The sequence below is a fragment of the Periplaneta americana genome, chromosome 3 (genome assembly GCF_040183065.1).
Source record: "Periplaneta americana isolate PAMFEO1 chromosome 3, P.americana_PAMFEO1_priV1, whole genome shotgun sequence".
NCBI classification, from domain to species: domain Eukaryota; kingdom Metazoa; phylum Arthropoda; class Insecta; order Blattodea; family Blattidae; genus Periplaneta; species Periplaneta americana.
The window spans coordinates 111485242-111513102 of NC_091119.1; the positions used below are offsets into that span (position 1 = coordinate 111485242).

Genomic DNA, 27861 nt, shown 5'->3' on the forward strand with positions numbered 1-27861 from the left:
TGAAGTTAATGCAAATAAGACGAAGAGCATGGTCATAGGAAGAAAAATACAGAAGATAAACTTACGAATTCTATATGAGGCAGTAGAGCAAGTGAACAGCTTCAAATACTTGGGGTGTACTATAAGCAATAGCATGAGCTGCAGCCAGGAAGCCAAAAGGAGGATAGCAATGGCCAAGGAAGCTTTTAATAGAAAAGGAAGCATCTTCTGCGGACCTCTGGAAAAAGAACTACGGAAGAGACTAGTGAAGTGCTTTGTAAATGTTATATTTAATGATGCTCGCAACTGCCGAGGTTATGTCAGCATCGCCAGTGTGCCAGAATTTTGTCCTGCAGGAGTTCTTTTACATGCCAGTAAATCTACTGACATCGACCTGGCCTGGGATCGAACCCGCAAGCTCGGGTATAGAAGGCCAGCGCTACACCAACTGTGCCAACCAGGCCAACAAGTGCTTTGCATGGAGTGTGGCATTGTATGGGACAGAAACATGGACATTACGATGAAGTGAAGAGAAGTGAATAGAAGCATTTGAAATGTGGATATGGAGAAGAATGGAATGTGTGAAGTGGACAGACAGAATAAGAAATAAAGCTGTGTTAGAAAAAGTGGGTGAAGAATGAATGATGCTGAAACTGATCAGGGAAAAGAAAAGGAATTGGTTGGGTCATTGGCTGAGAAGAAACTGCCTACTGAAGGATGCACTGGAAGGAATGGTGAACAGGAGAAGAGTTCGGGGTAGAAGAAGATATCAGATGATAGACTACATTAAGATATATGAGGAAACGAAGAGGAAGGTAGAAAATAGGAAAGAATGGAGAAAGCTGGGGTTGCAGTGAAAAACCTGCATCTTAAAAGATTGATTCTACAAACTGCAACAAATTTAACAAGCGGTTGGGCGAACTGGTGAAAATCAACTGAATGACACCACTGCATTTATGCTTTTTACAAAATGTATTTCCTTTTCTGGAGTTATTTTATGCCTAACTTCAGAATATGAATAAATTACTGTGTATAAACTATAATAATAATAATAATAATAATAATAATAATAATAATAATAAATTCACAGAATGACAAAAAAAATGTAGAGGGGAGTTTTATTACGAAAAACGAACACTCCCACTCCTAGTTGCGCATCCCGTACTGCGTCTGTCGTTGATCATGCGTAGTGTAACAAAATTTTCCATCACGTACTGGCATTGTGAATTTAACATACTGGTGGGATGTATCTAGTTTATTTTTTCGAGATGTTCTAATTACAAACAGGTCTATGAAATATTTTGGAGTAAAATAATACGTATAGTATTCAAAAACTTTAAATTTATGTTTGTATCAAAGAGGCTGAGGAAGTGGAAAAGTATTTTAGAGAAATTGACGTAGAGCTGCAGCAAGTTTCCAGAAGACCGTGAACATGGTAAATGTATTACTAATGCTAGAATTTGTATTGTGATTGTGTGCACTGATGAATTCAATATTTCAATTGTACAAATTGTACGGAGTTAGAAAATAGCACTATAATAGTCGTGGAGAGTAAATGTGAGTATAAAGACTAGATCGAATGTGTCGTTCTAGTGTTCGATGACCTGACGGAAACGCTTTTCTTGAACTCTACAAATCAATAAATACGTGTATGTGCATGGCCCTTGGTATTTTAGATATTAACAGTGAAACTATGTATTCTGCCTAATGGCTTACTTCAGATGACATTTCAAGCAATTACTTTGCTTCGTATGTTAATGTAGAGCACGATTGAACTTGATATATCATACTGGTTTCAATTTTTTACGTTTTGTCTTAGCTCTGCGGGTATACCCTGCATTTAATAGTCCAAGATTGCATAGGTTATAGTTCTCCTGAGTCTCCTGTAATAGCAGTAGCTGCAGCCCTTGTCAGACGATACAAAAAACAGATAGAACAATATTATAAAGTAGACATGTTGTATGTATCTGATAGAATATAAGAACATAATTTACACGGGAAGTGCAATGTTAGAAAGTAGAAATAGGAATCATGTAGACACAATAAGGATGATTTTAATTTCCATTGTCACAGCGATGATTCACTTATGTTCTAGCATTGAAACTAGGGAAATTGTAATAGGATAATATCTTAAGAAAGGGATGTTGAATTTTGCATAGTTAGTCAAAAGCGAGATATTTTTATTTATTCATTAAAGACATCAGCTCAAAGAATTTGAGTGACCACAAGGGTCCTGAATACAATAAACATGTACAGTAAGTTATAATGTGATTTGAAATATTAAAGAAAAAAGAAAGTTAATTGTTGAAGGCAAATAATATAAGTGGATTAACTGAAATGGAGATGAAGTAATATTTGAAGAGAATCCTTGATAATATTTATAAGAATAGACATTACATAATCAAAAGGAATGTGAAGTTCCTTAAGATAATTCCATGTGAATTTTGTAATTGAACCTCTACTGCCAAACAGCAAACCAATGACAGACCATTGTTTAAGAGGGACCTTGTACTTTTGAGAAAGATAAGGCAGATAGGGTTCATATAATAGACTTCTTCTCAGTATCAACTTCGGTGGCTTGATTTAGGTTCCTTTCGAAATGGATAGTAGGGTCAAGAACAAGAGCCCGTTTTAAGTGTCCATTAATAGCAATAATGTCTGCCCATCTGAAAGAACCATCTGATGATACACAATGTACTTCCTCATGAATCTCCCAATTTAAAGTTTTTAACAATGTCGCCAAAGCATGTCGTACACGATGATGTCTACCATTGATCAGCAGCTCGCCTTTAGGTCATTGTCCAAGCACGTGTCCAAGTGTTTCAAGCTCGCTACAGTCTGGATGACGGCAGCAGGTTGTGCTTAAGAGTTCTAGACTTTTGTGAGTTGCATGTATTTTGCCCTCCTGTACAACAGCAATAAAATCAGGCTACTCTAGACTTGAAGTGAATTTGCATTATCTCCGCTGAGATAACTTCTTGATGTAGGCCTAGGCCTAGTTAAACAGTAGATTGTGTAGATTAATACATAATGCTTGAATAAATATTAACTCATATTACTGCAGCATGCATACTCATTCGATAGGATATCCTGTGATGATAATTTCAATCAGTGCTCAGAGGTGTACACAATCAGCAGTCATGTAAGCTATTAGGCCTATAGTTTTATTAGTATTTCTTAAGTTAGTTGGTAGGCTATAGGCTATTCATGTCATTTTTAATTTTGAGAGGGAAATTAATGAGGACAACCCATCTTTCTTGTGCCCTACACTATTAATATTGCTATGAGAGTAAATTCTTATTACTTACATACAAATGGTTTTTAAGGAACCCACTGGTTCATTGCGGCCCTCACATAAGCCTGCCATCGGTCCCTATCCTGTGGAAGATTAATCCAGTCTCTATCATCATATCCCACCTTCCTCAAATCCATTTTAATAGTTGGCCTGGTTGGCGCAGTTGGTATAGCGCTGGCCTTGTATGCCCGAAGTTGCGGGTTCGATCCCGGACCAGGTAGATGGCATTTAATTGTGCTTAAATGCGACAGGCTCATGTCAGTAGATTTACTGACATGTAAAAGAACTCCTGCGGGACAAAATTCCGGCACACTGGCGATGCTGATATAACCTCGGCAGTTGCAAGCGTCATTAAATAAAACATAACATTTTTTCCCTCCATTTTAATATTATCCTCCCATTTACGTCTCGGCCTCCCCAAAGGTCTTTTTCCCTCCGGTCTCCCAACTAACACTCTATATGCATTTCAGGATTCGCCCATACGTGCTACATGCCCTGCCCATCTCAAACGTCTGGATTTAATGTTCCTAATTATGTCATATGAAGAATACAATACGCGCAGTTCTGCGTTTTGTAACTTTCTCCATTCTTCTGTAACTTCATCCCTCTCAGCCCCAAACATTTTCTTAAGAACCTTATTTTCAGACACCTTAATCTCTACTTCTCTCTCAAAGTGAGACTCCAAGTTTCACAACCATACAAAACAACCGGTAATATAACTGTTTTATAAATTCTAACTTTCAGATTTTTTGACAGCAGACTAGATGACAAAAGCTTCTCAATCGAATAATAACAGGCATTTCCCATATTTATTCTGCATTTAATTTCCTCCCGAGTGTCATTTATATTTGTTACTGTTGCTCCAAGATATTTGAATTTTTCCACTTCTCCAATTTTTATGTTTCCATTTTGTACAATATTCTGGTCACGAGACATAATCATATACTTTGTCTTTTCGGGATTTACTTCCAAACCTATTGCTTTACTTGCTTCAAGTAAAATTTCCGTGTTTTCCCTAATTGTTTGTGGATTTTCTCCTAACATATTCACGTCATCTGCATAGACAAGAAGCATAGTCAAGGCAAATATTTAGAAATTACTGCAAAGTACAGATTACCAAACTCCACCAGCATTAGTGACCGTGCCTTGCCATGTTGTGCGGGATAGCCTTCTACCAGGAATAGCCAATGTTGCCAACTCTCGCAGTGCCCTACCTGCCAGATTAATCTTACAAACTTGTTATTATATCTGCCACATTTAGAAAATTCTGTCTTGTTGTATACACAACTCTTTTTTGGTAGGCCTAATTATTTATTTCTGTGCAAAATTGAGCGTTGGTCAATATGGCGGACATCATTGAGGATCAGTGACAGGTTAGATTTTGTTTGTTCATGTTTTTGGTTTGCCTTGCATATTATACATTTTTTGGTAGGCATACCATAAACCTGAACCAACGAAACTTTACATTTATGTACTGAGTTGACTCGTCCAACAATAGACTATATGGACTACATATGACGAATATCGTCTGTCAATTCTTGTACTGCTGTAATGCTTTTAGAGCCGGAAAGTATAATAAAGTGGTGGGGGGGGGGGGAGAAAGAAAAAAAAATTGTACAAAGAATGGACCTAACACATTTTGAACAATTACTGAGCATTTTGTCTTTTAGGCTGAATGTTTTCATTTACTTGACCAGGGAATATTTTTTGCACATTGTACTGTAGTAAAATGATCAGTATTCTGAATATTACCATGTTCAGCAATAATAGCAAAGGGTAACAAAAAAAGTATGAGTAGACACAAAATATCTGAATCATTCTGAGGACAATAATATCTCTTCCCTTAAAGCATTAGTGACAGACTGGATCAAATATTTCTGAATATCTGGTTATATGTCTTCAGAAAACAGAAATGCTTTCAAGTTGGTCTTTCATGGAAGGCTTCTTCTATTGCCATTAAGTCTATGATTTCTAATAAACTGTATTTACTTATTGATCCTTGGCATTCTTGAGTTCCTCTAATGCCTAATTTATTCTTGTCATCCGAAGTGTCATTACTACATCAACAGTGTGACCAAATATTCGTTTAACAATTCCTAATGATGTTTCCGCTAGTATTCTGTTGTTTCTTCTCAACATGTGGACCATTTCTGCATTTTTAATATGTTTTTTTTTCTGCATACTTTATAGCTTTTACTTCAAAATTTTTTTACTGCGGGAACACCAGTACGTCTCTAAGATTCTTCACTTGCTCAGAACCACATAGCCACTTTTTAGAGTACCAAAGAGTACTTTGACATTTTCTAATCACATTTCCTTCTTTCAGGGACAAATTTAATTGAGAATTATTTATTTTAGACTTAAGGTCAGCTTCTGTTCAACAGAAGACAACAAAGAATTGCTTTTAAGGAAACTAACAGAATGAGAAGTCACATTTTTCATGCCAACCATCACCTGATCTCTTTACATGCTTGATAGAGATTGTTAGAACTGCATCACAAGAAAAAAACACTCACAGGAAGGAATCAGGATAGACAAGTCTAGCCACCTGCGAGTAGGGGGGAGGGGGTGTGTGTGTGTGTGTGCGCGCACGTGCGTGCTTTTTTTTTCTGCGCATGCATGTTTTTAAAGCATAGTCAGAACCGCTAGTCTGGTGCAGCTACAAGAGACAAGCGGGTGGGAGAGACAAATCGTGTTCTGTCTATTCTACATGCACCATGGCTGTAGGAACTTTTCTGAGAAGCCTAAAATAGATTAAGCAGAACTTTATTAACTTTATCAGAAGTTAAAAGAAATCTGTTTAGAAATTTAAAAGAACATGTAGTAGATGATGTCTACCCTGACACCACGTCACTATTCAGAAATATCGAACTAACATTCCTCAATTGACTTTTCAATGGCTGAAGTCTTTGCGGAATTTATAACACCTTGAACTTGTTTATATTCTGATCCTCTTGTTTCACTGAATATTTTTCTTATGTGGAATTCAGAATATTATCTGATTCAGCGTGTTTCTTTCAAGTCGAATGTGCCTTTAAGTCATTTAATTTATTGGATTGTGTTTTGTCAAAGAATTTGCATCTTGCTATTTCACTAGCCATACTCTGACACACATCTAACTATTCTTTTAAGCAACGGATCATGCAACCAATCAGAACAAAATTTCTGCTGATACTGTGGTTTAGGCATCTATAAATGAAAAAAAATTAGGCATATTAATTTACTGTAAATATTGTGACAAAGGGGACTTTTTAAATGTAGACTACTGCAATTTACTTGGTGTACATATCAAAGACGAAATTCTTTATACGTGCAATGTAAAAATACATACACATCAACTGAATGAAACTTATTACTCCCTTACTGGACACTGTTAAAGAAGAATGTTAGAAGCATTTGAATGATCGATATTCGACTTATTCAATTTAATAAAGGCTGGTGAAAATTACACCATTGATGGAAGGGCAGGTCTTTCACTGCAGATCCAGCTTTCTCCAATCTTTCCTATTTTCTGCCTTCCTCTTAAGTCTCTGCATATAATCCATATATCGTCATTCATTCAGCGTTCTGCCCAAGTGTAGGTCTTTCACTGCAAACCCAGCTTTCTCCAATCTTTTCTATTTTCTGCTTTCCTCTTTGTCCATATTATCTTAATGTCGTCTATTATTAGGAGATGATGATTCATATTTAAAAATTAGAAATTAAAATTATTTTACTGTAATTAATTTCATATAGCCTACTTAGTTACATCATCAGTACTACCAAGATTCTTCTTCCTGGTTTATTGTACAGAGCAGTGGTCCCCAGACTGTCTTGACCTAGCTTACTTTGAAAGCTTTCATCTGACTGGTGATCTACTGCAGAAAAATGTTCTGAAAACACAAATAATAATTACAATGGGTTTAGAAAAAATATTATTCCCTTAGATTACAGGAAAATGAACATTCTGGTAAGGAAAATGAAAAATTTTTAAGATGAACATGCCCTTGTTAGTGGGAATGACACTCCTGCTCATTAACTATTTTTTTCTAAATTTATGTGGGTTAGAGCTTATGACTGCCATTCTGATGTAGTTGTCCAGGTGAGAATCATCGGTTTCAGCACTTGTTTTTGACGTGTTTCGTGGTAGTAAAAGATTACTCACATAGGTTATGGAGGACACTACTTATTTGTAAAGTCACGCGCACTAAAACGAGATATTTTTCTTTTGCCACAAGGGACCAGACAAACGCTGAACTTGACGCAGCCACTCTCTTCAGTGACAAGTCACTCTAAAACATTATCAATTCCATTTCCAGGGTTGTGATGTCTTCTTTAAACATCTCTGTGACATGATTAGAAAATTCAACATCAATGTTCATTAAAGGAGTTGAAACCCGATGCTGAAACTATCTTCTCAAAGTGCAGAGAATCTCAAGATTACTGACACCAGTGTGCTAATTAGAAGCATTCTCATTTTCAGTACGTTCTTTAAAGCAAGGAAATTGTTTTAAATCTTCTCTACTGAGTTCCTTCTTCCAGAGTTCAAGTTTCTTGGAGAATGTTTACATACTATAATTATCATTTCTCCATAGTTTTCTCTTTGCCCTGAAGTTTGATTCAATTTATAAGGAGGCTATAGTCTATTTTAATTTCGGATGCTAACAATTTGTCTTTTGAGGCAGCATGGGCGAAGAAAAGAGTGAGGGCATTATATTTACCCGGCACATTGTTGTAATACCCAAGTTTTCTGGGTACAGTTATTGCCACATTATCTGTTATGAAAATTCGAAATGGAGAAAGCATTTTCAACGAAGTGATAATTTAAGAATAATTTGGCACTTTTATGGTATCTCTGTGCATGTTTGTTTAAGGGAGGAGGAATTCAGACAAAAAAATATTGAAAATCTTTTAAGAAACTGTTTTTGTTTAAAAGTTTGACACTTGTGTCGTTTTATTTTTTTTTATTTTTTATTTTTTTTTTGTAACTTCTCAATACATTAGCACGCATCATTTGTCCTAAAATAGGCTAAAAAAAAAAACAAGGTCTGTAATAATTATAGTATCAATATATGCACTTCTTATTGGAAACACATTACAGTTCAAACTCATTAAGTTTAATAGAATTACGTGTAACCAGCCCATTGTAAGTCCCTATCACTATGGCATGGTGCGTTCTCAGGTTGCATATAGAGGAGACTGCCTCCAGTTATGGAGGGTAACTGTGAATATATTTAATAAGCAGTCGCAGACAGCTGTTAAGTTTTGATCCTTCAGCTTGGGGGTTGGGTGAAGGGCTAACAACCCATCACTATAAAAAAGAGCTTGTTACAAAACCCCAATATAGTCCTCAGAATGGGGCTGATTCTTTGGCCCAACCACAGCAATGCAAGTAAGTAGAAAGGTTTGGAAGTAAATCCCGAAAAACGAAGTATATGATTGTCTCGTGATCAGAACATAGTATGAACTGGAAATATAAAAATTGGAAATTTATCCTTTGAAAAAATGGAAAAATTCAAATACCTTGGAGCAAATATAACAAATATAAATGACACTCGAGAGAAAATTAAACTCAGAATAAATATGGGAAATGCCTGCTATTATTCAGTTGAGAAGATTTTGTAATCCAGTCTACTTTAAAAAAAAAACTGAAAGTTAGAATTTATAAAACAGTTATATTACTGGTGTTCTATATGGTTGTGAAACTTGGACTCTCACTTTGAAAGAGAAACAGAGGTTAAGGGTGTATGAGAAGAAGATGCTTAGGAAAATATTTGAGGCTAAGAGGGATGAAGTTACAGGAGAATGGAGAAAGTTACACAACACAGAACTACACGCCTTGTATTCTTCAGCTAACATAGTTGGAAATATTAAATCTAGACATTTGAGATGCACAAGGCATGCAGCACATATTGGTGAATTCAGAAATCCATATAGAGTGTTTGTTGTAAGACCTGAGGGAAAAAGATCTTTGGGGAGGCCGAGATATAGATGGGAGGATAATATTAAAATGGATTTGAGGGAGGTGGGATATGATGCTAGGGACTGAATTAATCTTGCTCATGACAGGAACCATTGGCGGGCTTATGTGAGGATGGCAATGAACCTCCAGGTTCTCTAAGAGCCGCTTGTAAGTAACATGTAATCAACAGTTTTATACATTTTTTTCAAAATAAATTAATTTAGAACATAGGCTACCTGATTTACATACTAATTGTATGATGTGACAAGACAAGTACTGTAATGTCGTCGCATATTATATTGTGAGACACCGTTACTAATCTTAAAACACATTAAAACTGTAACATTCTTCCCATCCATTGCTAAATCTATGTTTTCTAAGACTATTTTCATGCTTGGAAGACATTGTGAAAATGTTTGAACACTCTGAATAACACACTGATGAAGTCAGTCCACCGCTGCTCTCCCTTTACATAAGAACATTGAACATGTACAGACGGGGATGGGTGAGATAGAGTGCACTCAGTACATTATATCTTGGATTCAGTTCCGTAAATTTAGGGACATACTCTCGAGAAGAATTTTGGAGAATACTGGATTGTACAATGACATGTGAAGGTGTATAAGGAAAACTGTTTTACCCAATTACCTCTAAGCACTGTTGCCCAGTTAGCTGGAGCGCTACATGCCACTGTGAAGACGTGTTTTTGTTTAACATTTCCACCCACCTAATCCTCTACTGATAAACACATAAGAAAAATACGTTTCAAAACAGCTTTGTTTATAGAATCTGAGGATTACATTCTTAATCGAGGTGATTAAACATTCAACTGGACTGTACTGTCAGCAAAATTTAAATTAAAATTTCATGTCTATTCACACCAAATTAGGAGTTAGAAATTAAAGATATTTCTGAAACAAAATTACAGAATTGAAATTTTTGGGGACATCAATCATTAGTTATTTTGCAAAACTTCTGGTTGTTGATTTGTCAGGAATTAATTCATGTATTTATTTCTTACATTGTCCGAAAATAATCTTGGTCTATATATTGGCAAGGCACAGGTCCGATGATCATATCAGATGCAACTTTTAAATTAGTGACAGTTGTTAGTTACGTAGTGTATATTTTATTGGTTATTACTTTAAGCATTGTTGCTTATAAAATTAAATAGATAAGCAAGTTGTACTGCCACTGTGATGTATCTATAGAACTGACAATCAGCATCAGGTGCAGCACTTGCCCGTTTAAGTAAGAGTAATACATATGGTGTGCTAAAAGGATTGTGGGTTAGCTTTCTGTTACACCTTTCTGTGACTCGTTCTTTCTTCTCTCCTATTCTTCTTTCTCACTTCTATTCTTTTCTTCTTTTTTCTCTTCATTTTACTTTCTTCCTCCCCCCCCCCCCCTTTTGACCCGATCACCCACTCACATTAAGTTTGAAAACTGCTGGATGATGTCTGCAAAACATGAAGAGAACCGTTTCCAATGTTATGCTGTTTACATCTTGAAAATAATTACATTGTAGTATTATAGTTATTGCTTGAAAGATATAGATTTGCTATACTGCCAGTTGCAGTAAGTATGTGTGTCGTTGTACTGTAAATGGTACATTTTTCATATTTATTTTATGATTACTGTAACTCAAACACAGGAGTAATACAAGATGATTTTGTTTTATGACCAAAAAGAGATATGAAAACATGTAATTATGGCCAGCTGAAAGATATTTTTAGCCCATTCTTGTAGAGCACAACATATACTGTTTTCGCTGTAAGAAAAATCCTAATGTAAACATAAGCACGTTGCTGTCATACTCGTGATTGGCTCCCAGTCGAAACACTCACATGACGCAGGAAAATATAGTTCGTATTTGGAAACCACAATCTTGTATTATTTGAAAATAAAAAATTGAATTCTAGTTGTTAAACATGATGAAACATTTAATTTCACTCATGTGTAAAATGCTATGTAAAAGAAAAGCTACTTTTATATTTTGTTATGTACTATGAACGCGGATGAATACCAATAGTAATACCGAGGTAGTCTGTTCTTGTAACAAGCTGGCATCACTTGAGCTCGTAGTTGTTCACGTAAGCACGTGGTACTGAAGTATGGCTTCTGTATCCTCAACTGTCCATTGTGAAGACATAAGATTTAAAAATGATTTAATTGCAGTAATTATAAAGTAAATGTTTCCTAAGCAAACAAATGCATAGTAGTGAGGTTAGGCCTACTTGATGAGAACGGTAATTGTTTAACATGAAACAGAATTTACAACAGGAGGCGGGAACACGTACTAAGAATCTATGGCGCCAAACAGTGGCCAGTGAAGCCTCACTTCAGTCACGTGCTATTGTTTACATTAGGATTTTTCTTACAGTGAAAAGATTATAGACTAGTCAGTGTGGGATCGAAATTTAGCTGTTCGAAATACTAGTCCTGAAAATAACTTGTATTTGTCGATGTTGGAGACTCCATCCTATGATGACAAACAGTTTTCTGTTGCAGCTGAGTCTACAGATCCCATCAAATATGTCCGTCATGGCTGGAGCCAAGATCCAGGAGGAAATGAATAACATCCCCCTGGCTGATGACGATCCTCAGGGTGAGTACAGCAATATAAACACAGTATGTGAGTAAGTAAATTAGAATCTTTTATCTGAATGAACAAAATATTGAAGAGACCCAATGCTACCTAAGGAACAACGCAGAGTCTAGGAACAGGTGGTTTTAAAAGCTGAATATATCGTAAATCTGATTTATTATGAAAATCTTATTTATGTAATACAAAGGGCTTTCAATAAACACCAACGCAACACTTTTTTTTTTCTTTCAACTTCTGTTGAAAAACAATAATTACGTTTTATGTAGATCATCTTTCAACCTTCCTGTGCTACCTCATGTAGTTTCATTATGTTCCATTATGTGGCAGCCAGTATAGTTAATTTTCAGAAATGAGTATGTGAGTGAGGTGCATGCAAAACCGAGAGTACGTAGTGATTGAATTTCTTTTGACTGGAAATGAGACCATCATTCACAGGCATTTCAAAAATATCTATGGAGTTATGGTACTGGATAAAAGCACCATGAGTCATTGGATCTGTTATCATCAGAAGCAGGGCGAGGCAATTTATTTGATCTCCATGATGCAGCTGGCTGCACACAACAGTAACACCTGCAGATGGAATGTGCCAATAGTCTTATTCAGAGCAATTGATAATTACAACCATAGAACTCGCTGTACAATTTGATGTCTCCACGAGCAGTGTCAACACAATTATCCACAAGCTGGGATATTCCAAAATTGTACCAGATGGGTCCCTCGAAGCCTGAGGACCATAGAGGACAAAGAAGAATCATCTATTTAACGCAGTTTGCTCATTATGAGGCTGATGGTGACGATTTCTTATCCAACATTGTCACAGAGGATGAAATATGCATTCATCATTTCGAACCTGAGACAGACAATCCATGGAGTGGCATTACATAAATTGTTCCCAGAAGAAAGAGTTCAAGACGGTATCCTTACTTGGCAATGTCATGTCCACAGCCTTCTGGGACTCTGAAGGAGTAATTCTGATTAACAAATTGGCTTGTGGTGAAATTATCAAATCAGAAGTTTGTCACCACTCTTAGGAAGCTGAAGACATATTTTTGCACGCTTGTCCCCACAAAGATGTAAAAAAAATTATTCCACCATCACAATGCATGACCACACACAAGCAAGCACACCTTAGAGGAAATCACGAAACTTGATGAACTGATGTTTTGTAGGTAGCTATCATTTCTTTTTAAAAAAATGGAATCATATGCACGACAGCCCATGCAGAACAGTCAGCTATTGGCTTCACGTCCACATGTCACAACAGAGATGAACATCAACCAGTATGATGGTAACATGTGGTCAGCACCACACAGTGATTCCCCCAACTGTTACACCTGGCTTACGAAGCTGGATTTTGCCACTCACTGTAGCTACCCAAATTCATAATGATGCTTCATGTGCACCAGTTCCGTACACTGGCTGAAAGTTCATGAGAAAATCTCTCTTCACATGAAGACTCGAACTAGCTCGCATTTCGTTTGCTAGTCCAAGGTATATCTTAGATCACACAGCAATAGTGCAGGACATCATCTCTCATACAGTGTGTGATTTCTAGCGTACTTTCTCATTTTCGGGAGACATGTTTGGTAACCAGAAGACCTAGTAGTGGATCAAATCATAAGACTGTACAGATGCCTCAAACTAGCAAGCTGCCTCGTTCGCGCAGGCGCATAGAGCACTTCTCCCCTACCACTGTCCGCCTACTGCTGTGCACTGTGGACTAGAACGGTACAGCTCAATTCTAATAACAGTTGAGAAGGCTTCATAGGGAGGGTACATCTTGAATACATTGTCAAGAGGTCAACTTTTCAGATAATATGACTATATCTGGGTAACGGAGCCTAGGTGGGCCCCCTCCGTTAGCTCTACTACTTCCCCTTTCCAGGCAGCTTCCTAGTTTGAGGCATCTGTATCTCAACAGGACCATCACATCACAATTCAACCAAGAAGAACACCATTTGCTACAGCTAGACATATATAACAAGACCTTCAGAACGCCACTGACCTTTTGGTATCTGATCATACAATTAGAAATAGACTTTGGGAAGAAGGTTTGACGTCCTATAGACCGTTTGACATCCTATAGACCATTGTAATGCATAGCACTTGAACCAATCCATTGCAGATAAAGATTAGCATGGGTCAATCAGAGGATCGAAGAAGGTATGTTTTGGGAGAAATGTTCTTATTACTGACGAGTCCAGATACTGCTTCTTTAATGAGAACAGATGTCAGAGAGTATTAAGGTCTGCTGGTAATCTCAGTTTGCCGCAATATGTCCAACAAGTAGTTCCTCATGGTGGAGGAAGTGTTATGGTTTGGGGAGGTGTGTCCATAAGGCTGGTGAACTGAGCTTCATATAATCAATGGAGTGCTGAGAGGTCAAAGGTACGCAGAGGAGATGGTGAGGAAGTGCATTTCGAACAGACGTGATGCTGTTGGTCAAGAGAATTTTATATTTCTTTATGATAATGCATGTCCACATGAAGCTGCAGTAATCATGGAAGATCTTCAGATAAATCATCTTCCACTTCCACCTCGGTCACCAGACCTAAATGCAATTGAACATGTCTAGCATTTGCTTCAGAGGTAACTTGACAACCATCTACCACACCCAGCTACCATCAGAGAACTTGCAGAGATAATACTCATAGCATTCAATGAAATACCACAAGACCAGATTGATAATTGGATTCGAAGCATGCCAGAGAGATGTCAAGCTGTTGCAAATGTCCGAGGATCTTTACTAATGTGACAAAAAAACCTGTCAGTCTTGTTCTTATTGTAATAAATACTTAACACAGATATATCCCAACTTTTGTCCTTGGTTTTTTTTTTTTTTTTTTTTTTTTTTTGCTGTCTGGTAGTATTGTGTAACAAATACCCTAGAAAACCTTCAACTTAGTTTATTATTTAATTACATGTAAGAATAAATAACATGTAATTAAGATTTTTTATTTTGATTGCAATATCCCTATTCATCGCTGTAGAATATGCCATAAGGAAAGTTCAGGATAACAGACAGGGTTTGGAATTGAACAGGTTACATCAGCTTCTTGTCTATGCAGATGACGTGAATATGTTAGGAGAAAATCCACAAACAATTAGGGAAAACACGGAAATTTTACTTGAAGCAAGTAAAGCGATAGGTTCGGAAGTAAATCCTGAAAAGACAAAGTATATGATTATGTCTTGTGAATAGAATATTGTATGAAATGGAAACATAAAAATTGGAGATTTATCCTTCGAAGAGGTGGAAAAATTCAAATATCTTGGAGCAACAGTAACAAATATAAATGACACTCAGGAGGAAATTAAACGCAGAATAAATATGGGAAATGCCTGTTATTATTCGGTTGAGAAGCTTTTGTCATCTAGTCTGCCGTCAAAAAATCTGAAAGTTAGAATTTATAAAACAGTTATATTACCAGTTGTTCTGTATGGTTGTGAAACTTGGACTCTCACTTTGAGAGAGGAGCAGAGATTAAGGGTGTTTGAGAATAAGGTTCTTAGGAAAATATTAGGGCTAAGAGGGATGAAGTTACAGGAGAATGGAGAAAGTTACACAACTCAAAACTGCACACATTATATTCTTCACCTGACATAATCAGGAACATTAAATCCAGACATTTGAGATGGGCAGGGCATGTGGCACGTATGGGCGAATCCAGAAATGCATATAGAGTGTTAGTTGGGAGACCAGAGGGAAAAAGACCTTTGGGGAGGCCAAGACGTAGATGGGAGGATAATATTAAAATGGATTTGAGGGAGGTAGGATATGATGATAGAGACTGGATTAATCTTGCTCAGGATAGAGACCGATGACGGGCTTATGTGAGGGCGGCAATGATCCTGCGGGTTTCTTAAAAGTAAGTTGTAAGTATCCCTATTCATTTTTGAGTAGTTTATTTCGGGAGGAGCTTGAATTCTTTTATTTATTTCTGTTAATATCCTTATCTCTGCACTATACATAGACTTGAGTGTTGTCATTTGCAGTATTTATAACGTATTTTTAGGCTGTTTCACCATTTTTATTTTGCAGACACCTATCGGTATTGTTTCATGCACATTAGTTTTTCTTCTGTATCTGTATTTTAAAGAAGAAATATCGCAGCTTAATTGCTGTAGTTTGTTGACCTGTTCATTTATTTTAAAACCAGAAATATCGTAGTTTTGAGGTGTTAAGATTGTAATTTGTAGTTACTAATCATAATAAATTTATGTATGACTGTGTACAGTTAATGAAATGAACACTTGATCAAGTCGTTATGGGAGAAGAAATTTTCTCGTGTAATTTCGGTCAGTGCATGGAACTGGTGCCACCTAGCATACAGTAGTTAAGAATTTGGAGAGCTACAGTGAGTAGCAAAATATGGTTTCGCACACCAACTGTAATGTCTAGGGAAACTACACATTACTGCCATAACAGGTTGGATGATTATTTAACTCTGCTGTGGCATGTGGACATCATGTCAGCAATTAGCTGATTAACCTTAGCTCTTCATGGACTGTCATACCATGGATTTATAATTTTCTCCACAGAAACTGCTAATGGTATTTAGATAAAATTTTAACACTTAACGTTCTGTATGAGTTTTTAAACTTTCACAGTGACTATGATTAGAATTAGGCTTTTGGTTAATTCACCGTGTCCTGGAACTTGACATTTCCAATGTTTCAGAACTACATACAGATTGCATCATCAAGGTAAGACCAGAGAAGTCGCCTATATAATGTTCTAGTTATAAAATTGGGCATTTAAAGAGTAAGTTTTTTTATGTTTGCACTTCACATTTGCATAAATATTCATTTGTTGTATTATTGATTTTAACATATTAAAGCCAGTAGTTTGCATTGTATTCTTCTGGGCTGATTTCCAGCTCATAGAGTGCACAATGGGTCATTTGTGTCAAATTGCTACAGTTGAAATATACACCCTTAAATTAGAAGAAGAAGGAGAAGAAGAAGAAGAAGATGATTTTGAAACATTCGAAGAAGAATAAGACATTCTCCTTAACCAGATGCAGATCGAGTAATTACCAAGTCTGGCCTAAATAATTTGCAGAGAAATTATTGGAAAATAGTTTTTTGTTTTAACAGAGCCATCAACACTTCACATCTATTATCAATTTAATTTTCAATTACCTCTTCGATTCTTTTTTTGACAGATGACATTGCACATTTTGTATAAGTATAACAAGTACTTATCCTAATCACAGGTTTGGATAACAGTCTTTCTCATTGCAAATCTGGCTTTCAGGTAAAGCTCTCTATGAAGCAGACTTGAATAATTTCAAAAGAAAAATTGTTCCGAGGTCGGGTACCGACCCATCACTTAGCACACGAATACTCTAAATACGTCACTGTAGATATGTTAACAGAAAACCACAATTCAAGTCCCACAGAGTTTGTGTGCACTCAAAATTGGGTTTCTGGCGCCTTGTCAGCTCACTTGAGTTGTGTGGATATAAAGGGAAAAATTGGGATGGTGTTGGGTGTAGTTCCTGGGTAGCTCAGTTTGTAGAGCATTTGATACCCGGCCCTGGAACAATTTTTACCTTGAAATTATTCAAGTCACTCTCATTGTTGGTAATTCCAGTATGATTCCTTACACATTTCATCCACATGTCTTGAGAATGAAGATAAATTTGTTTCTATGTTGACAGAAATATTACAATGGACATTTAATACAGTTACAGTAGGTTGCACTATAATTCTCAGATACATCATTCTGTAGCCTTCTTTATAGCAGAGTTCATCTTGGAGCATAGTACCTGTTAAATTGTTGTATACCTTTTGACACCCAATCTTGGTCTGTTACAGTTATTATTCAAGATGATACTGAAGCAACAGATATGTCACATGCATCTGATGCAATGATTCATGGTCGTAGTCTGGATTCCATTCCCTCTACCTTCACCAATGGCAGCAGCAGTCCAGGACCAAACAGTACGTGTACTATGTATTGATAGAGTTGTCACATATCCAAGAGTTTTACTTAACCCTTTGGTGCCAGAATTTAAACACCTTTGTGATAAGTAGCTGACCAGGATTTAACTGCCGTATTATCCCATTTTAATAGACATGTGTAACTACTAAAGCCGACTTTTATTTTTTTGTGATACATTTACTGTTGATTAAGGTCGATGTTAGGAGTCGAAAGGTTAAATGATTATTTGATTAATATTATCTAAGGAAATGTCGATATGTGTGTTAATACTAGAAAATTAAAATGTTTTGATATGAAAAGTTTACCCTGACATCACTCATGGTGCCATGGAAACAGAAGACCAGAAGTGTAAGTGGTTTATTCACACATTCCAGCTTGCTTCATTCTCTATTAATTTAATGCACCTCCAGATTTTCTACACAATAATGACGGAAATATTATGTGTGTTATAGTTTATATTGTGGCACCAGTCTGAATTGTTTTGGTTGCCTCAGGAGTGTGCGCGCACATCTAGCGAGAAGAAAGGCACGGGGAAATGGAAACTCGAACCCCTGACGCTATCGCGGTACAGAGCGAGGGGAGAAGGCTACTGTGACGGCGCAGAGCAGAGAGAGCAAGGGAAACATCTAGAAGCAGATTGCTCTCGAAAATCTACAAAACCACACGAATCAAAGATTCCAGAATATGTGGTGTAGTAATAAAAGTGAGAGTTGCTAACAGAGAATCAGTCTTGGACAGCAGGCGAGTTCGACGTGCAGTGAACCGCATTTGGGAGACTTGGGTTCGATGTGCAGTGAATCGCATGTGGGAAATCTGGATTTGATGTGCATTGGACCGCAGCTCGGGAGACCTGAGTTCGACGTGCAGTGAACTGGAGTGAGTGAGTCTGTGACTGTGACCATGTCCACCAGACTAGTGTGATGCAGTTCGGGAGACCTGAGTTTGACGTGTAGTGAACTTGAGCGGTGAGCTAGAAGAACTAGTTAAGGCAAGCAAACTGTGAACTGATAACTGACAGTTCTGTTCTGCACATAGTGCATTGCGAACATTAATTGAAATTAGGAGTACATGTTCTTCTCTATAATACACATCGTATATTGTCATTGTCTCTATGTGAAGTGCAATAACGACTATTGTGTTGCTGTGTTGAGTGGAATACCCATTGTTGTAGGTTGAATTATTAAGAATAAAAGTCACATTGTTGTCGGGTGTATGGTGGTTAAAGTAGAACAAAATTTACAGTATTATATTATAACCAATTACAGTGCATTTAGTTTTCATTTACACTTCTTTTAGTTTTAGAGTAAAATCACTTCTATACACTCTGCATAATACAACATACTTTCTGTAATAACTTTTATGTCATTCGTCTGTTTCAAAGATATTTTACCATTACAGCTTATGCCAGGTGATGAATTGGAAAATGCTACTTGTTCTGCTGCAAATGTTCAGTAAAGTTTCTTATAGAGAAAAATTTCTACATACATCCACGTAAATTTTCCAGAAATTTTATTTAAGAAATGCTGAAAGCAAGATTTTAGCAAGTTCTATGTTGTGTTCCATTAAATTAAAATTGTGAATGAATTGCATTACGCTGGCTGCAGGCATGTATTGTGTGTTCCAGGTCTTGACCCTGATATCAGTCCTGACGAGCAGGAAGAGAAAGCTCGCCTCATCTCACAGGTGCTGGAGTTGCAGAACACTTTGGATGGTATGACAGTTACTCACTAGAAAGAAGAGACTTTGAGGTTCCATATCAGATTAGCCTTTAAATATACTGTAAAGGCATTCTTTCTTTAATGTTATAGTATATTTCTCATAAACCGATTTTTGCACAAACACTGTAGGAGTTTACCATTGAACACTTCCCAAAATAAAAGTAAATGTTATAAGATGGACCATTACTTCTAGACATGTGATTATTTCCTATGCCAATTAGACAATACTGTAAGAAGTAATCTTCGAAAAAAAATTAAAAACTGTGTTTAATACTATATTTCAGTATATCCAAAGCTTTTTGGATTTTTTATTCCGAATTAAATTGACTGCTAGTATCATTTTTCTCGAACCTCGTTCAAAGAAGCAGAGATGACCATTCATGTGTGTTACTTCTAAGTGCATGATCCGTTTTAACGAAATGTGATTCATCCATTCAGCTCCTGGCTGGGAATGTGTGCATAAGCCATGTATGCGTGGCTGGCCTAGGTTGCACTATTTTCAATTGATAAATCTCTGATTGAGGTTCTGGCTACGTACACTTATTATCAGGCAGTACATCTCACTTGACACTATGTGTCAGAGGAAAAACAATATTGTTTGTATACTGTACATCTGAAATCTGATTAGTAGGGCTATGAAAAGGGAGCAGTTAAAGCTAGTGATGGTACCGAATATAGCAGGTGGAATGGGGTGAATTTCCCCTGCAACTTGATGCGAGCAGCGTACAGTCTGTACTGCTGCTTATGTCAAATTGTAGGGGAAATTCACCCCCTTCCACCTGCTGCAGCTATACTCTGTACCATCACTAGCTTTAACTGCTCATTTTTCATAGCCCTACTGATTAGTGTAGTATGTAGCTAATCAGCGATGTATGCAATGGAGGGGGGAAGGAACTGGCAACACTACCTCATTATCTCCTGGCTTAGTTGTCTCATAAGTGGTGTCTTGTTGGTATCACTTGTGAGGTTCAGACCTGTCTTCGAACAGTTAACTAAACAACAATCTGCTGCATACAGTCATGTAACTTCGATTGATAATAGCATGCACACATTTATATTTTATTTCATAATGAGTACAAATCCGTGTTATAGGAGTTGTTCAAAGTGGTGTCTGTCTGCATTCACATATTCGTGACATCTTTTGACAAAATTTTTATTTGTGTACGCACATTCTCCTTCTGTCTTCTTCAGCTAGACTCATGTCGTGGCTATGGAGTCAAGTATGAGATAGCATCCTCCATCTGTCACGGTCCTCTCAGTTCTTCTGTTCCACTACTTCTCACCACGTTTTTCCTCTTTTTTCAATGTCCTTAATTTGATCTTCCCATCTTGTTCTGTGTCTTCTAGCTTTTCCCTTTTACTTTAAGTTTTAGTGCCTTTTTTGGTAATCTCTCTTCACCCATCCTCATAACATGTCCAAATCATCTAAGTCTGTTTTTCTGTTGTTGTCCTACAATTTTGCAATTCCAAAAATATATCTTATAGCTTCATTTTTAACTCTCTCTTCGTGTTTTCTGTACTATACTTCTAATTTCATCTCTGTTGCCTGAATTCTGCTCTGATCTTTTTTTGTCATAGTCTAAGTTTTTGCTGCATATATTAAGACTGGTTTTAAGTATGAATTATACATTATTTTCTTGCACTTTTCAGATGTCTCCATTCCATAGTAAAACTTTCACTTGTTGGTAACATCTACCATTATACTGTATTCTTCTAGTAATTTCATGTTGTATCTCGTATAATTTCTGTGTTTATATTATCTTGAAGTTCTTCTGTAGTGTGAGGATTATTTCTGAAGACTATATTTTTTATGGTTCCTACAAATAATAATTGCACATGGTAAGGTCTGGGGAACGTGGGCCATAATCCTTTAGAAATAATTCTGCCATAAAAAACCTCCCTTATGAATCCTGAGCAGTACGTCCTGTGAAAAAGTCTTGTTGAAAATATGGATATTGTTTTTCACTATTTGACAATAAGCCAGAAAACAATGTATTTGTGTATGGTACCTCTTTGAATTTTCTGCATCTTCAAAAATATGAACACTATGATTCTTGAAGTTTAGTGCTATTGTTTGGTTATGATTTCTAATAAAGACACATTAATTTTTCTCTAATAGAGGAGAATTACTAGTAAAGAAATGTTACATTGTTTACGAGTATGCTCATATAGTACCTGCATCTGAGAGTAAGAACTGTAGTTTGACATTAAAAATATGTACCAGTTTGAGAATTTCTTATTGCAACACTAATTGATTGAATGTTATATGTTTCTTTTATGTATCACAAACATAGTCTGACACGATCTTAAACTTCACTTCTCTTCTAAAGGAAGTCATTCTTCAAAATTTTGTCTCAAAAATGCACTGTTCTAGGCTGGGTTTGAACCCACAATACTTGGATTCAGAGACAAATAGTAACCAATATATTCGTTGCCACAAGTGACAACGTGATCTATTATATGCTGTGTACTACTGACAGGAGAAGTACTTGAGTTGTCAAAAAGAAATATTGGATATTTCTATATCATTAGCAAGAACTAGTGATGTAGTTATCAAACCTAAGAAGAAGCGTCTGATTTTCCAGTGTGTTTAAGCAGAGGCGACCTTTACACTTGTTACATTACATACAAAATAAATCGTAATATACCGTATAAAGAATTTCCATTTGTTCACATCCATGCTTTCAACATAGGACTCCAAACATTGAAAAGGTCATCATTTGCGACAGCTGTCATAAAATACACTTACTTATTTTTATACTCATGGCAGGTACTAAACTATTCGTCATTCACCAATATCAAGCCAGTTAAATACTCCAGTTTACCGACAAGAGTCTTTGCCTGGGATGCGTCATAGGAGACTGGTCTACACTACATTCATTCTCTGGCCCAAATTTGAATGTGGGACTCGTGAATTGGATGACCCAGAAGTCCGAGAGTACCAAATAGTGCAACCTGTTCAACAAATCTCCTCTATTGTCACCTTGAACGAGGAGTTGCTTTTTCCAGCAATGAATTTGTCGCAAGCTACTGTATTTGAATTGAGCTTGAATTGTTGTCACCATTTTAGGCCTTAATAAAACAAATTATTAATATAAAAGTTATTTACTAATAAAGGAATATATAATAAACCAAGAAAATTATAAACATAAAATATATCTAGATGAAACTATATTTCTTTTCCAGCGAGGACACATATTGTAATTGGGACAATTTGCATTTGTCTTCAACAGACTTGGCTGATTGTGAAGATGGTCTTGTATCTATTGCTTTCTCATTGTCTTCGTCGAATATCTTTCCAATCAGCAGTATTCGTTCTTCAAATGAGGCATGAGGTCAGAGGACTATATTGTGTTCGAATTGCCAAACAAGTTCGGCTTTCGATTTGGTTTGCGAGAATGTATTCATTGCGAGTAGGGTGACCAGATTCACATTGATAAAAAAAGAGGACACAAAGCTCCAGAAAGGAGGACATTGTTCGAAAAAGGAAGTCAGAAAATATGTACTTAGATTTGGACTTATTATACTTTAAATTGCGTCAATATTTTTTTTTTTTACAAAATATTTACAGTACAGATTTATGCTTATAGCATAGTTAAAACTATGTTAATATCTACTTATTACAAAATAATAATTATGAAAAAAATTAATAATAATGATTTTACAATTAGCTACAAATGAAAGTCAAGAAAACTAGTATAATTATTATTAAAGAGGATAGAAAATATCTATTTAGATCAGAACATCTTTGATTTAGATTTATATTCGCACTTCAATCTCTCGATTTACTAGCTACCTCCAGCAACGACCATAACAAGGAGCAGCAAAGATGGTTATGATCATTCGTAAAGAGTATATTCCATCGATGCTGCTGCAACCCACAGGCAAATTACTTGAAAAAGGCGTCAAATCAAATAATTTCAAAATATCAGGCATACAAGTTACGAAAAGGAGGACATTTCTTTATTTTTTTTAAATCCGCCCAGACCCCGGACAGAGACCTAAAAAGGAGAACATGTCCGGACAAAAGAGGACGTCTGGTCACCCTAATTGCGAGTCACTGGCACAAATTCGATGTTCCTGGTTGTTTGAAACATTTTCTGGATGATGATACTTGGATTGACCTAACGTCTCACTATTGTAACATTTACATAGCATAATTGTATACAAAACGTGCCAAAGTGTAAGTATGATTTCAGTATAAAGTAAAAGTAAAAAATCAGATGTTTCTTTTTATATTCGATAATTACGTCAGTAGTTCTTGCTAATGATGTAGAAATATCCAATACTTCTTTCTGACAACTCGAGTATTTCCCTTGTGAGAATAACTTGCGTATAACAGCCCATCAGTGTCATTAGATTTGAAGTGCTCTTTGTAAACTGCATCTCTATGCCACATGCCAACAAATTTAAAGATTTAAGTATGTTTTGATATTTGTTTTTTTATACAGCGTGTAAAATATTAGTGTTAGTGTAAACATGGCAGAACATGGATGCAAAGAATGTATATCTGTTTTAAGCAAGAAGCAGATGTTGCCAAAGTTTAGTAATGCACAGCTTAATCTAGTAGTGACATTTTTAAGCCTGCAGGGAAGTATGAGCAGATATTATTCTCGCAGTGACACAAAGTATTTATATCTGTCTTTGAATCTCCATGCTTACCCATCTTCCATCATTCATAGTGACAATGTTGGTTACCAAGACGACCAGATTCTGTGAATGTCCAAAACTTCTTAATTTGTATTATTTTCATAGTGGTCTGCAGAGGAAAACCTATAAAAAAATCTTAGAATGTAGGCTTTCACAGCCGGCGTTGATAGGATGGGTATTTTCCGTGCTAGAAGGCCGTGGTCTGTCGGTTAACAAAGCTTGGTATCCAGCCCTCAGAAGCACACACATCAAACCCTTATCGGGGAAAGAGTTTGTAACTATGACAAACAATCAGAACACCGAAGCCACTGCACAGGGGGCCAGACTGAGTAAAAAATGGGACAAAATTGAAAAAAATGAACTTTTTTTTTTACAATACTTTTGACAGTGTATACTCATAGTAGGGATCCTGGTGAGCACTAAACTCATGATGCATCATCGATAACATGTTTTAACAGCTGTGGCTACAGCCTTGAAAGAGAGCTATTGTAACCAGACGATAGCGCACCAGTCAGTCCTAGGCCGTGCGCTTGAGACAGTGGTGTGTGTTACGTGGTCATATTCGTGAATAAAGAAATAACAATGGCTGAGAATGTTAGAACAAAGGGTAGGTTTTATTAGGAATACATGTAATTTTGAATTGGTTTATATAGAGTGTAAATATTTGTGATAACTCGGAGGAATGCAATTTAAGCTAATATATTTTAGTTTTCAATATTTAAAGAGGGTTATAAAGAGCATGTCACTCGATGTTACGAAAACTTTTGTGTCGATGGTTTAAACAGACCCTATAGATTGCAGAAAAGTCTTATTCAGCTGCAGCTACTTGCACTTTTCTGCTTAATGTGTGAAAATTCAGATACCTACGTACAGTATTATTCATTACTATTCCAGATGACCGCTATTTTTTTACACTGTGAAATCATGGAAGCCTTGCTACAAAATAATATTGATAAGACAGCTGTTCATGAGTTTGTTATTTCATAATTAGGATTATTTGAAAATTGTCGACAAGATTTTTCTCAGAACTAAAGAAAAAAAATAGTTCATTCTGCAGTAATTTGAATAAAAGATAGCAGAATTGCTACAGCATGAAAAATAAATAGGAAGAAAAATACGGCAGTTCATTGGATCAAGAATTTAAGCTGCTCCCATATAATAAATTTCATGTTGAACATGTGGCTGGATGTTCATAGTTGTATAGTCATTCTGGTCATCCAAGAAAATTGTTCTCTGAATCATCTCAGAAGACCAAGAGGAGGAAAACTGAACATAGAGAAGCTGCTGATCCTACTGCGCTTGTTCTTGCTACTCAGATAAGTCTGAAGGCTTCTGGTAAACAGAAGCAGCTAAGCTAATGGAAAATGCTGTAAGTACACCAACCCGTGCGGCAAAAATTCCAACTGCATATAATGAGCATAGTGGTTCCTGCAAAAATGTTGAAAAATATAGTGGTGATGACGTTTTAGCCCTGATAATGGATACGAAATTATCTAAGTACCCAGTAAACTTTATTGAGACTACAAGCAAAATGTAGAAATGTAGATTTATATCAGCATACAATGAAGTTCGAGAAGCAAAGCTGCATTGCTATCCATGTGATATTACTCTGACAGAAATAAGTGCAGAAGTGAAGTTACAGAGTCTGTCAAATCATACAGCCAGACGAATTTATGAAAAGGAGAAAGGAAGAAATTCAGAGTCTGTTTCCAAATGAGATGGGACTTCTTGTGGACAAACCTAAACTAGGAGAGAGTGGAACCTCAAACAACGGGAATACTCCTAGAAGATTTTTCTCAAATTCCGAATTAACATATCCATAACCGGGATAGATAAAGACTTAATTATACGTTTTGCAGTTGTTCTTCGAGTAATTTCTAGTAGAAGAGACAGTAAAATTGATTCTTTCAATCAATATGCGCTAGAAAATGCAAAATTATTCATTCAGAAGTATCCCTAGTTTAACCTCCTAGCTAGTGTACACAAAATTCTCATCCATGGGTCTCAGATTATTAACTCAGCTCTGCTTCCAATTGCACAGTTATCTGAGGAAGCTCACGAGGCTCATAATAAAGATATTAAAATAATATATCGAGAGCCCCACACAAGGAAAAGTTCTCGCAAAAACACAATGACAGATTTAGTCAACAACCTTCTCATATCTTCCGATCCTCTCATTTCAAATATCAGAAAGTCACATAAAAACACAAAACTCCCTTGTGGAAGAAAGGATTACAGCTATTGAAAGACTCTAGTGAGGAAGAAGAAGAAAGTGTCATTCATGAAGAAAATGTCAGTAATGAAAATGTAATGATGAGGACTCAGATATTGAATAAAAAAAACTATTATGTTGTGAAAGTGCTTTTAACTTAAAGAAAAAGTGAAAACTATTGAATAACTATTGATTTTATGCATCCAAGAAAACAATGGAGATATAAAATAATTTTGTCCCATTTTGAGTCGACTCTGGCCCACTGTGCACTGGTGCGGACTGCGGTGACAATGACAAGCCACAACCGTCCCACGCCTTAAATATCGACGTGCTACCAGTCTCAATGCCAATTCCTGATACACACAGCAGATCTCTCCGCACACGTGTACCACGCCACTGAAGATGTCCACCGGAGTAGTGGACGAAACGTTTGGTTGTAACATCAACAGACCATGGCCCTCTAGCCCGGAAAATACCCATCCTATAAAAAAAAGTTGGTGCTCTTTGTCATATATTTTGACAAGTTTTACTTGGTATTGCAGATCTCTCACAACGAGTTGATAGTGTGAAAGAGGAAAACCTGAAGTTGCGCTCTGAGAACCAGGTATTGGGGCAATACATCGAGAACCTGATGTCTGCTTCTAGCGTGTTTCAGTCTACCTCACCCAAGACCAAGAAGAAGTGAAGAGATTTTCTATCACCACCTTCCCTCTAGTTCCACGCAAGCACCAGGGACTGGTAGGTGACTTGTGATGCTTTTATCTCGATTATTTCTTCCCCACAGCCTCTGTGATAATAAGTTAATACAGAAGTCATCGCTTTTATGTTACATTGCCACTGCCTTAGACATTTTGCAATTCTCACTGTAAAAAAGTAAATTCCTCTCTTCTTCGTAATTGTCTTTTAACACAAGACCAAGTTCAGTGGTATATGCTTTGTTTACATTCCGTATAGTCATTACATACCAGCAATTGTTGAAATCAATTATTATCATCATGTTAAGATTACAGATGAGCATGTCAAGAGAGCAGTAATTGTTTTAATTTATGTTTGTCTATTCCATAATAAAGTTAATAATTATTTATGAATATCTTATATTTTATTGCTTAACTCATGCCTCATGAAATATATATTATGCATCCAGATAAGTTGACGTGTCTGCTGCCTCTTGGATGCATAAGGAATGTAAAATAAGAAAGATGGAATATTTATGTAGAGTAATAATAATAATAATATGTGGGACAGATAATGCACCGTATGAAAGGAACTGTACAGGCTTTCAAGTAATGCAAGGCATTCATTTGTTTTCTGCCTCAGTTTTATTATTTATAAATACTGTATATGTATTAATGATGTAACTTTGTGTTGAAAGTATGTTTCTTGCCAAAGAATGTTACTTCATGATTGTATTGTGGTGTAGAATAGTTTATTTTACACCGATTATAAGGCAGATTAATATTGTATAATAAATTGTCACACAAGCAATGTACTTCTCTCTTGTCACCTAT

The 27861-nt window shown here is 36.4% G+C and overlaps 1 protein-coding gene across 3 annotated transcripts; it reads left to right on the plus strand.

Moving 5' to 3' along the window:
- Positions 1-1176: 1176 nt before the first annotated feature.
- LOC138696385 (short coiled-coil protein B) lies at positions 1177-27838 on the plus strand. 3 transcript variants are annotated; one of them, XM_069821278.1, is made up of 5 exons: positions 1177-1414; positions 11727-11823; positions 17647-17772; positions 19398-19484; positions 26896-27838. In XM_069821278.1, exons 1-5 carry the CDS (start codon positions 1412-1414, stop codon positions 27036-27038), a joined length of 456 nt encoding a protein of 151 aa, XP_069677379.1. In that variant the 5' UTR covers positions 1177-1411; the 3' UTR covers positions 27039-27838. The 3 variants fall into 3 exon arrangements, with proteins under 3 accessions (XP_069677379.1, XP_069677380.1, XP_069677381.1); XM_069821279.1 differs by having other exon boundaries at positions 1398-1536; XM_069821280.1 differs by having other exon boundaries at positions 1410-1536; positions 11714-11823.
- The last annotated feature ends 23 nt before the right edge of the window (positions 27839-27861 follow it).

What these genes read in the sequence shown, in the direction of transcription:
- LOC138696385 (XM_069821278.1), top strand. An exon ending in CAGCAGTCCAGGACCAAACA is followed by an intron (nt 17,773 to 19,397) that starts GTACGTGTACTA and finishes TGTGTGTTCCAG; the next exon opens with GTCTTGACCCTGATATCAGT. An exon ending in GTTGCAGAACACTTTGGATG is followed by an intron (nt 19,485 to 26,895) that starts GTATGACAGTTA and finishes TTGGTATTGCAG; the next exon opens with ATCTCTCACAACGAGTTGAT.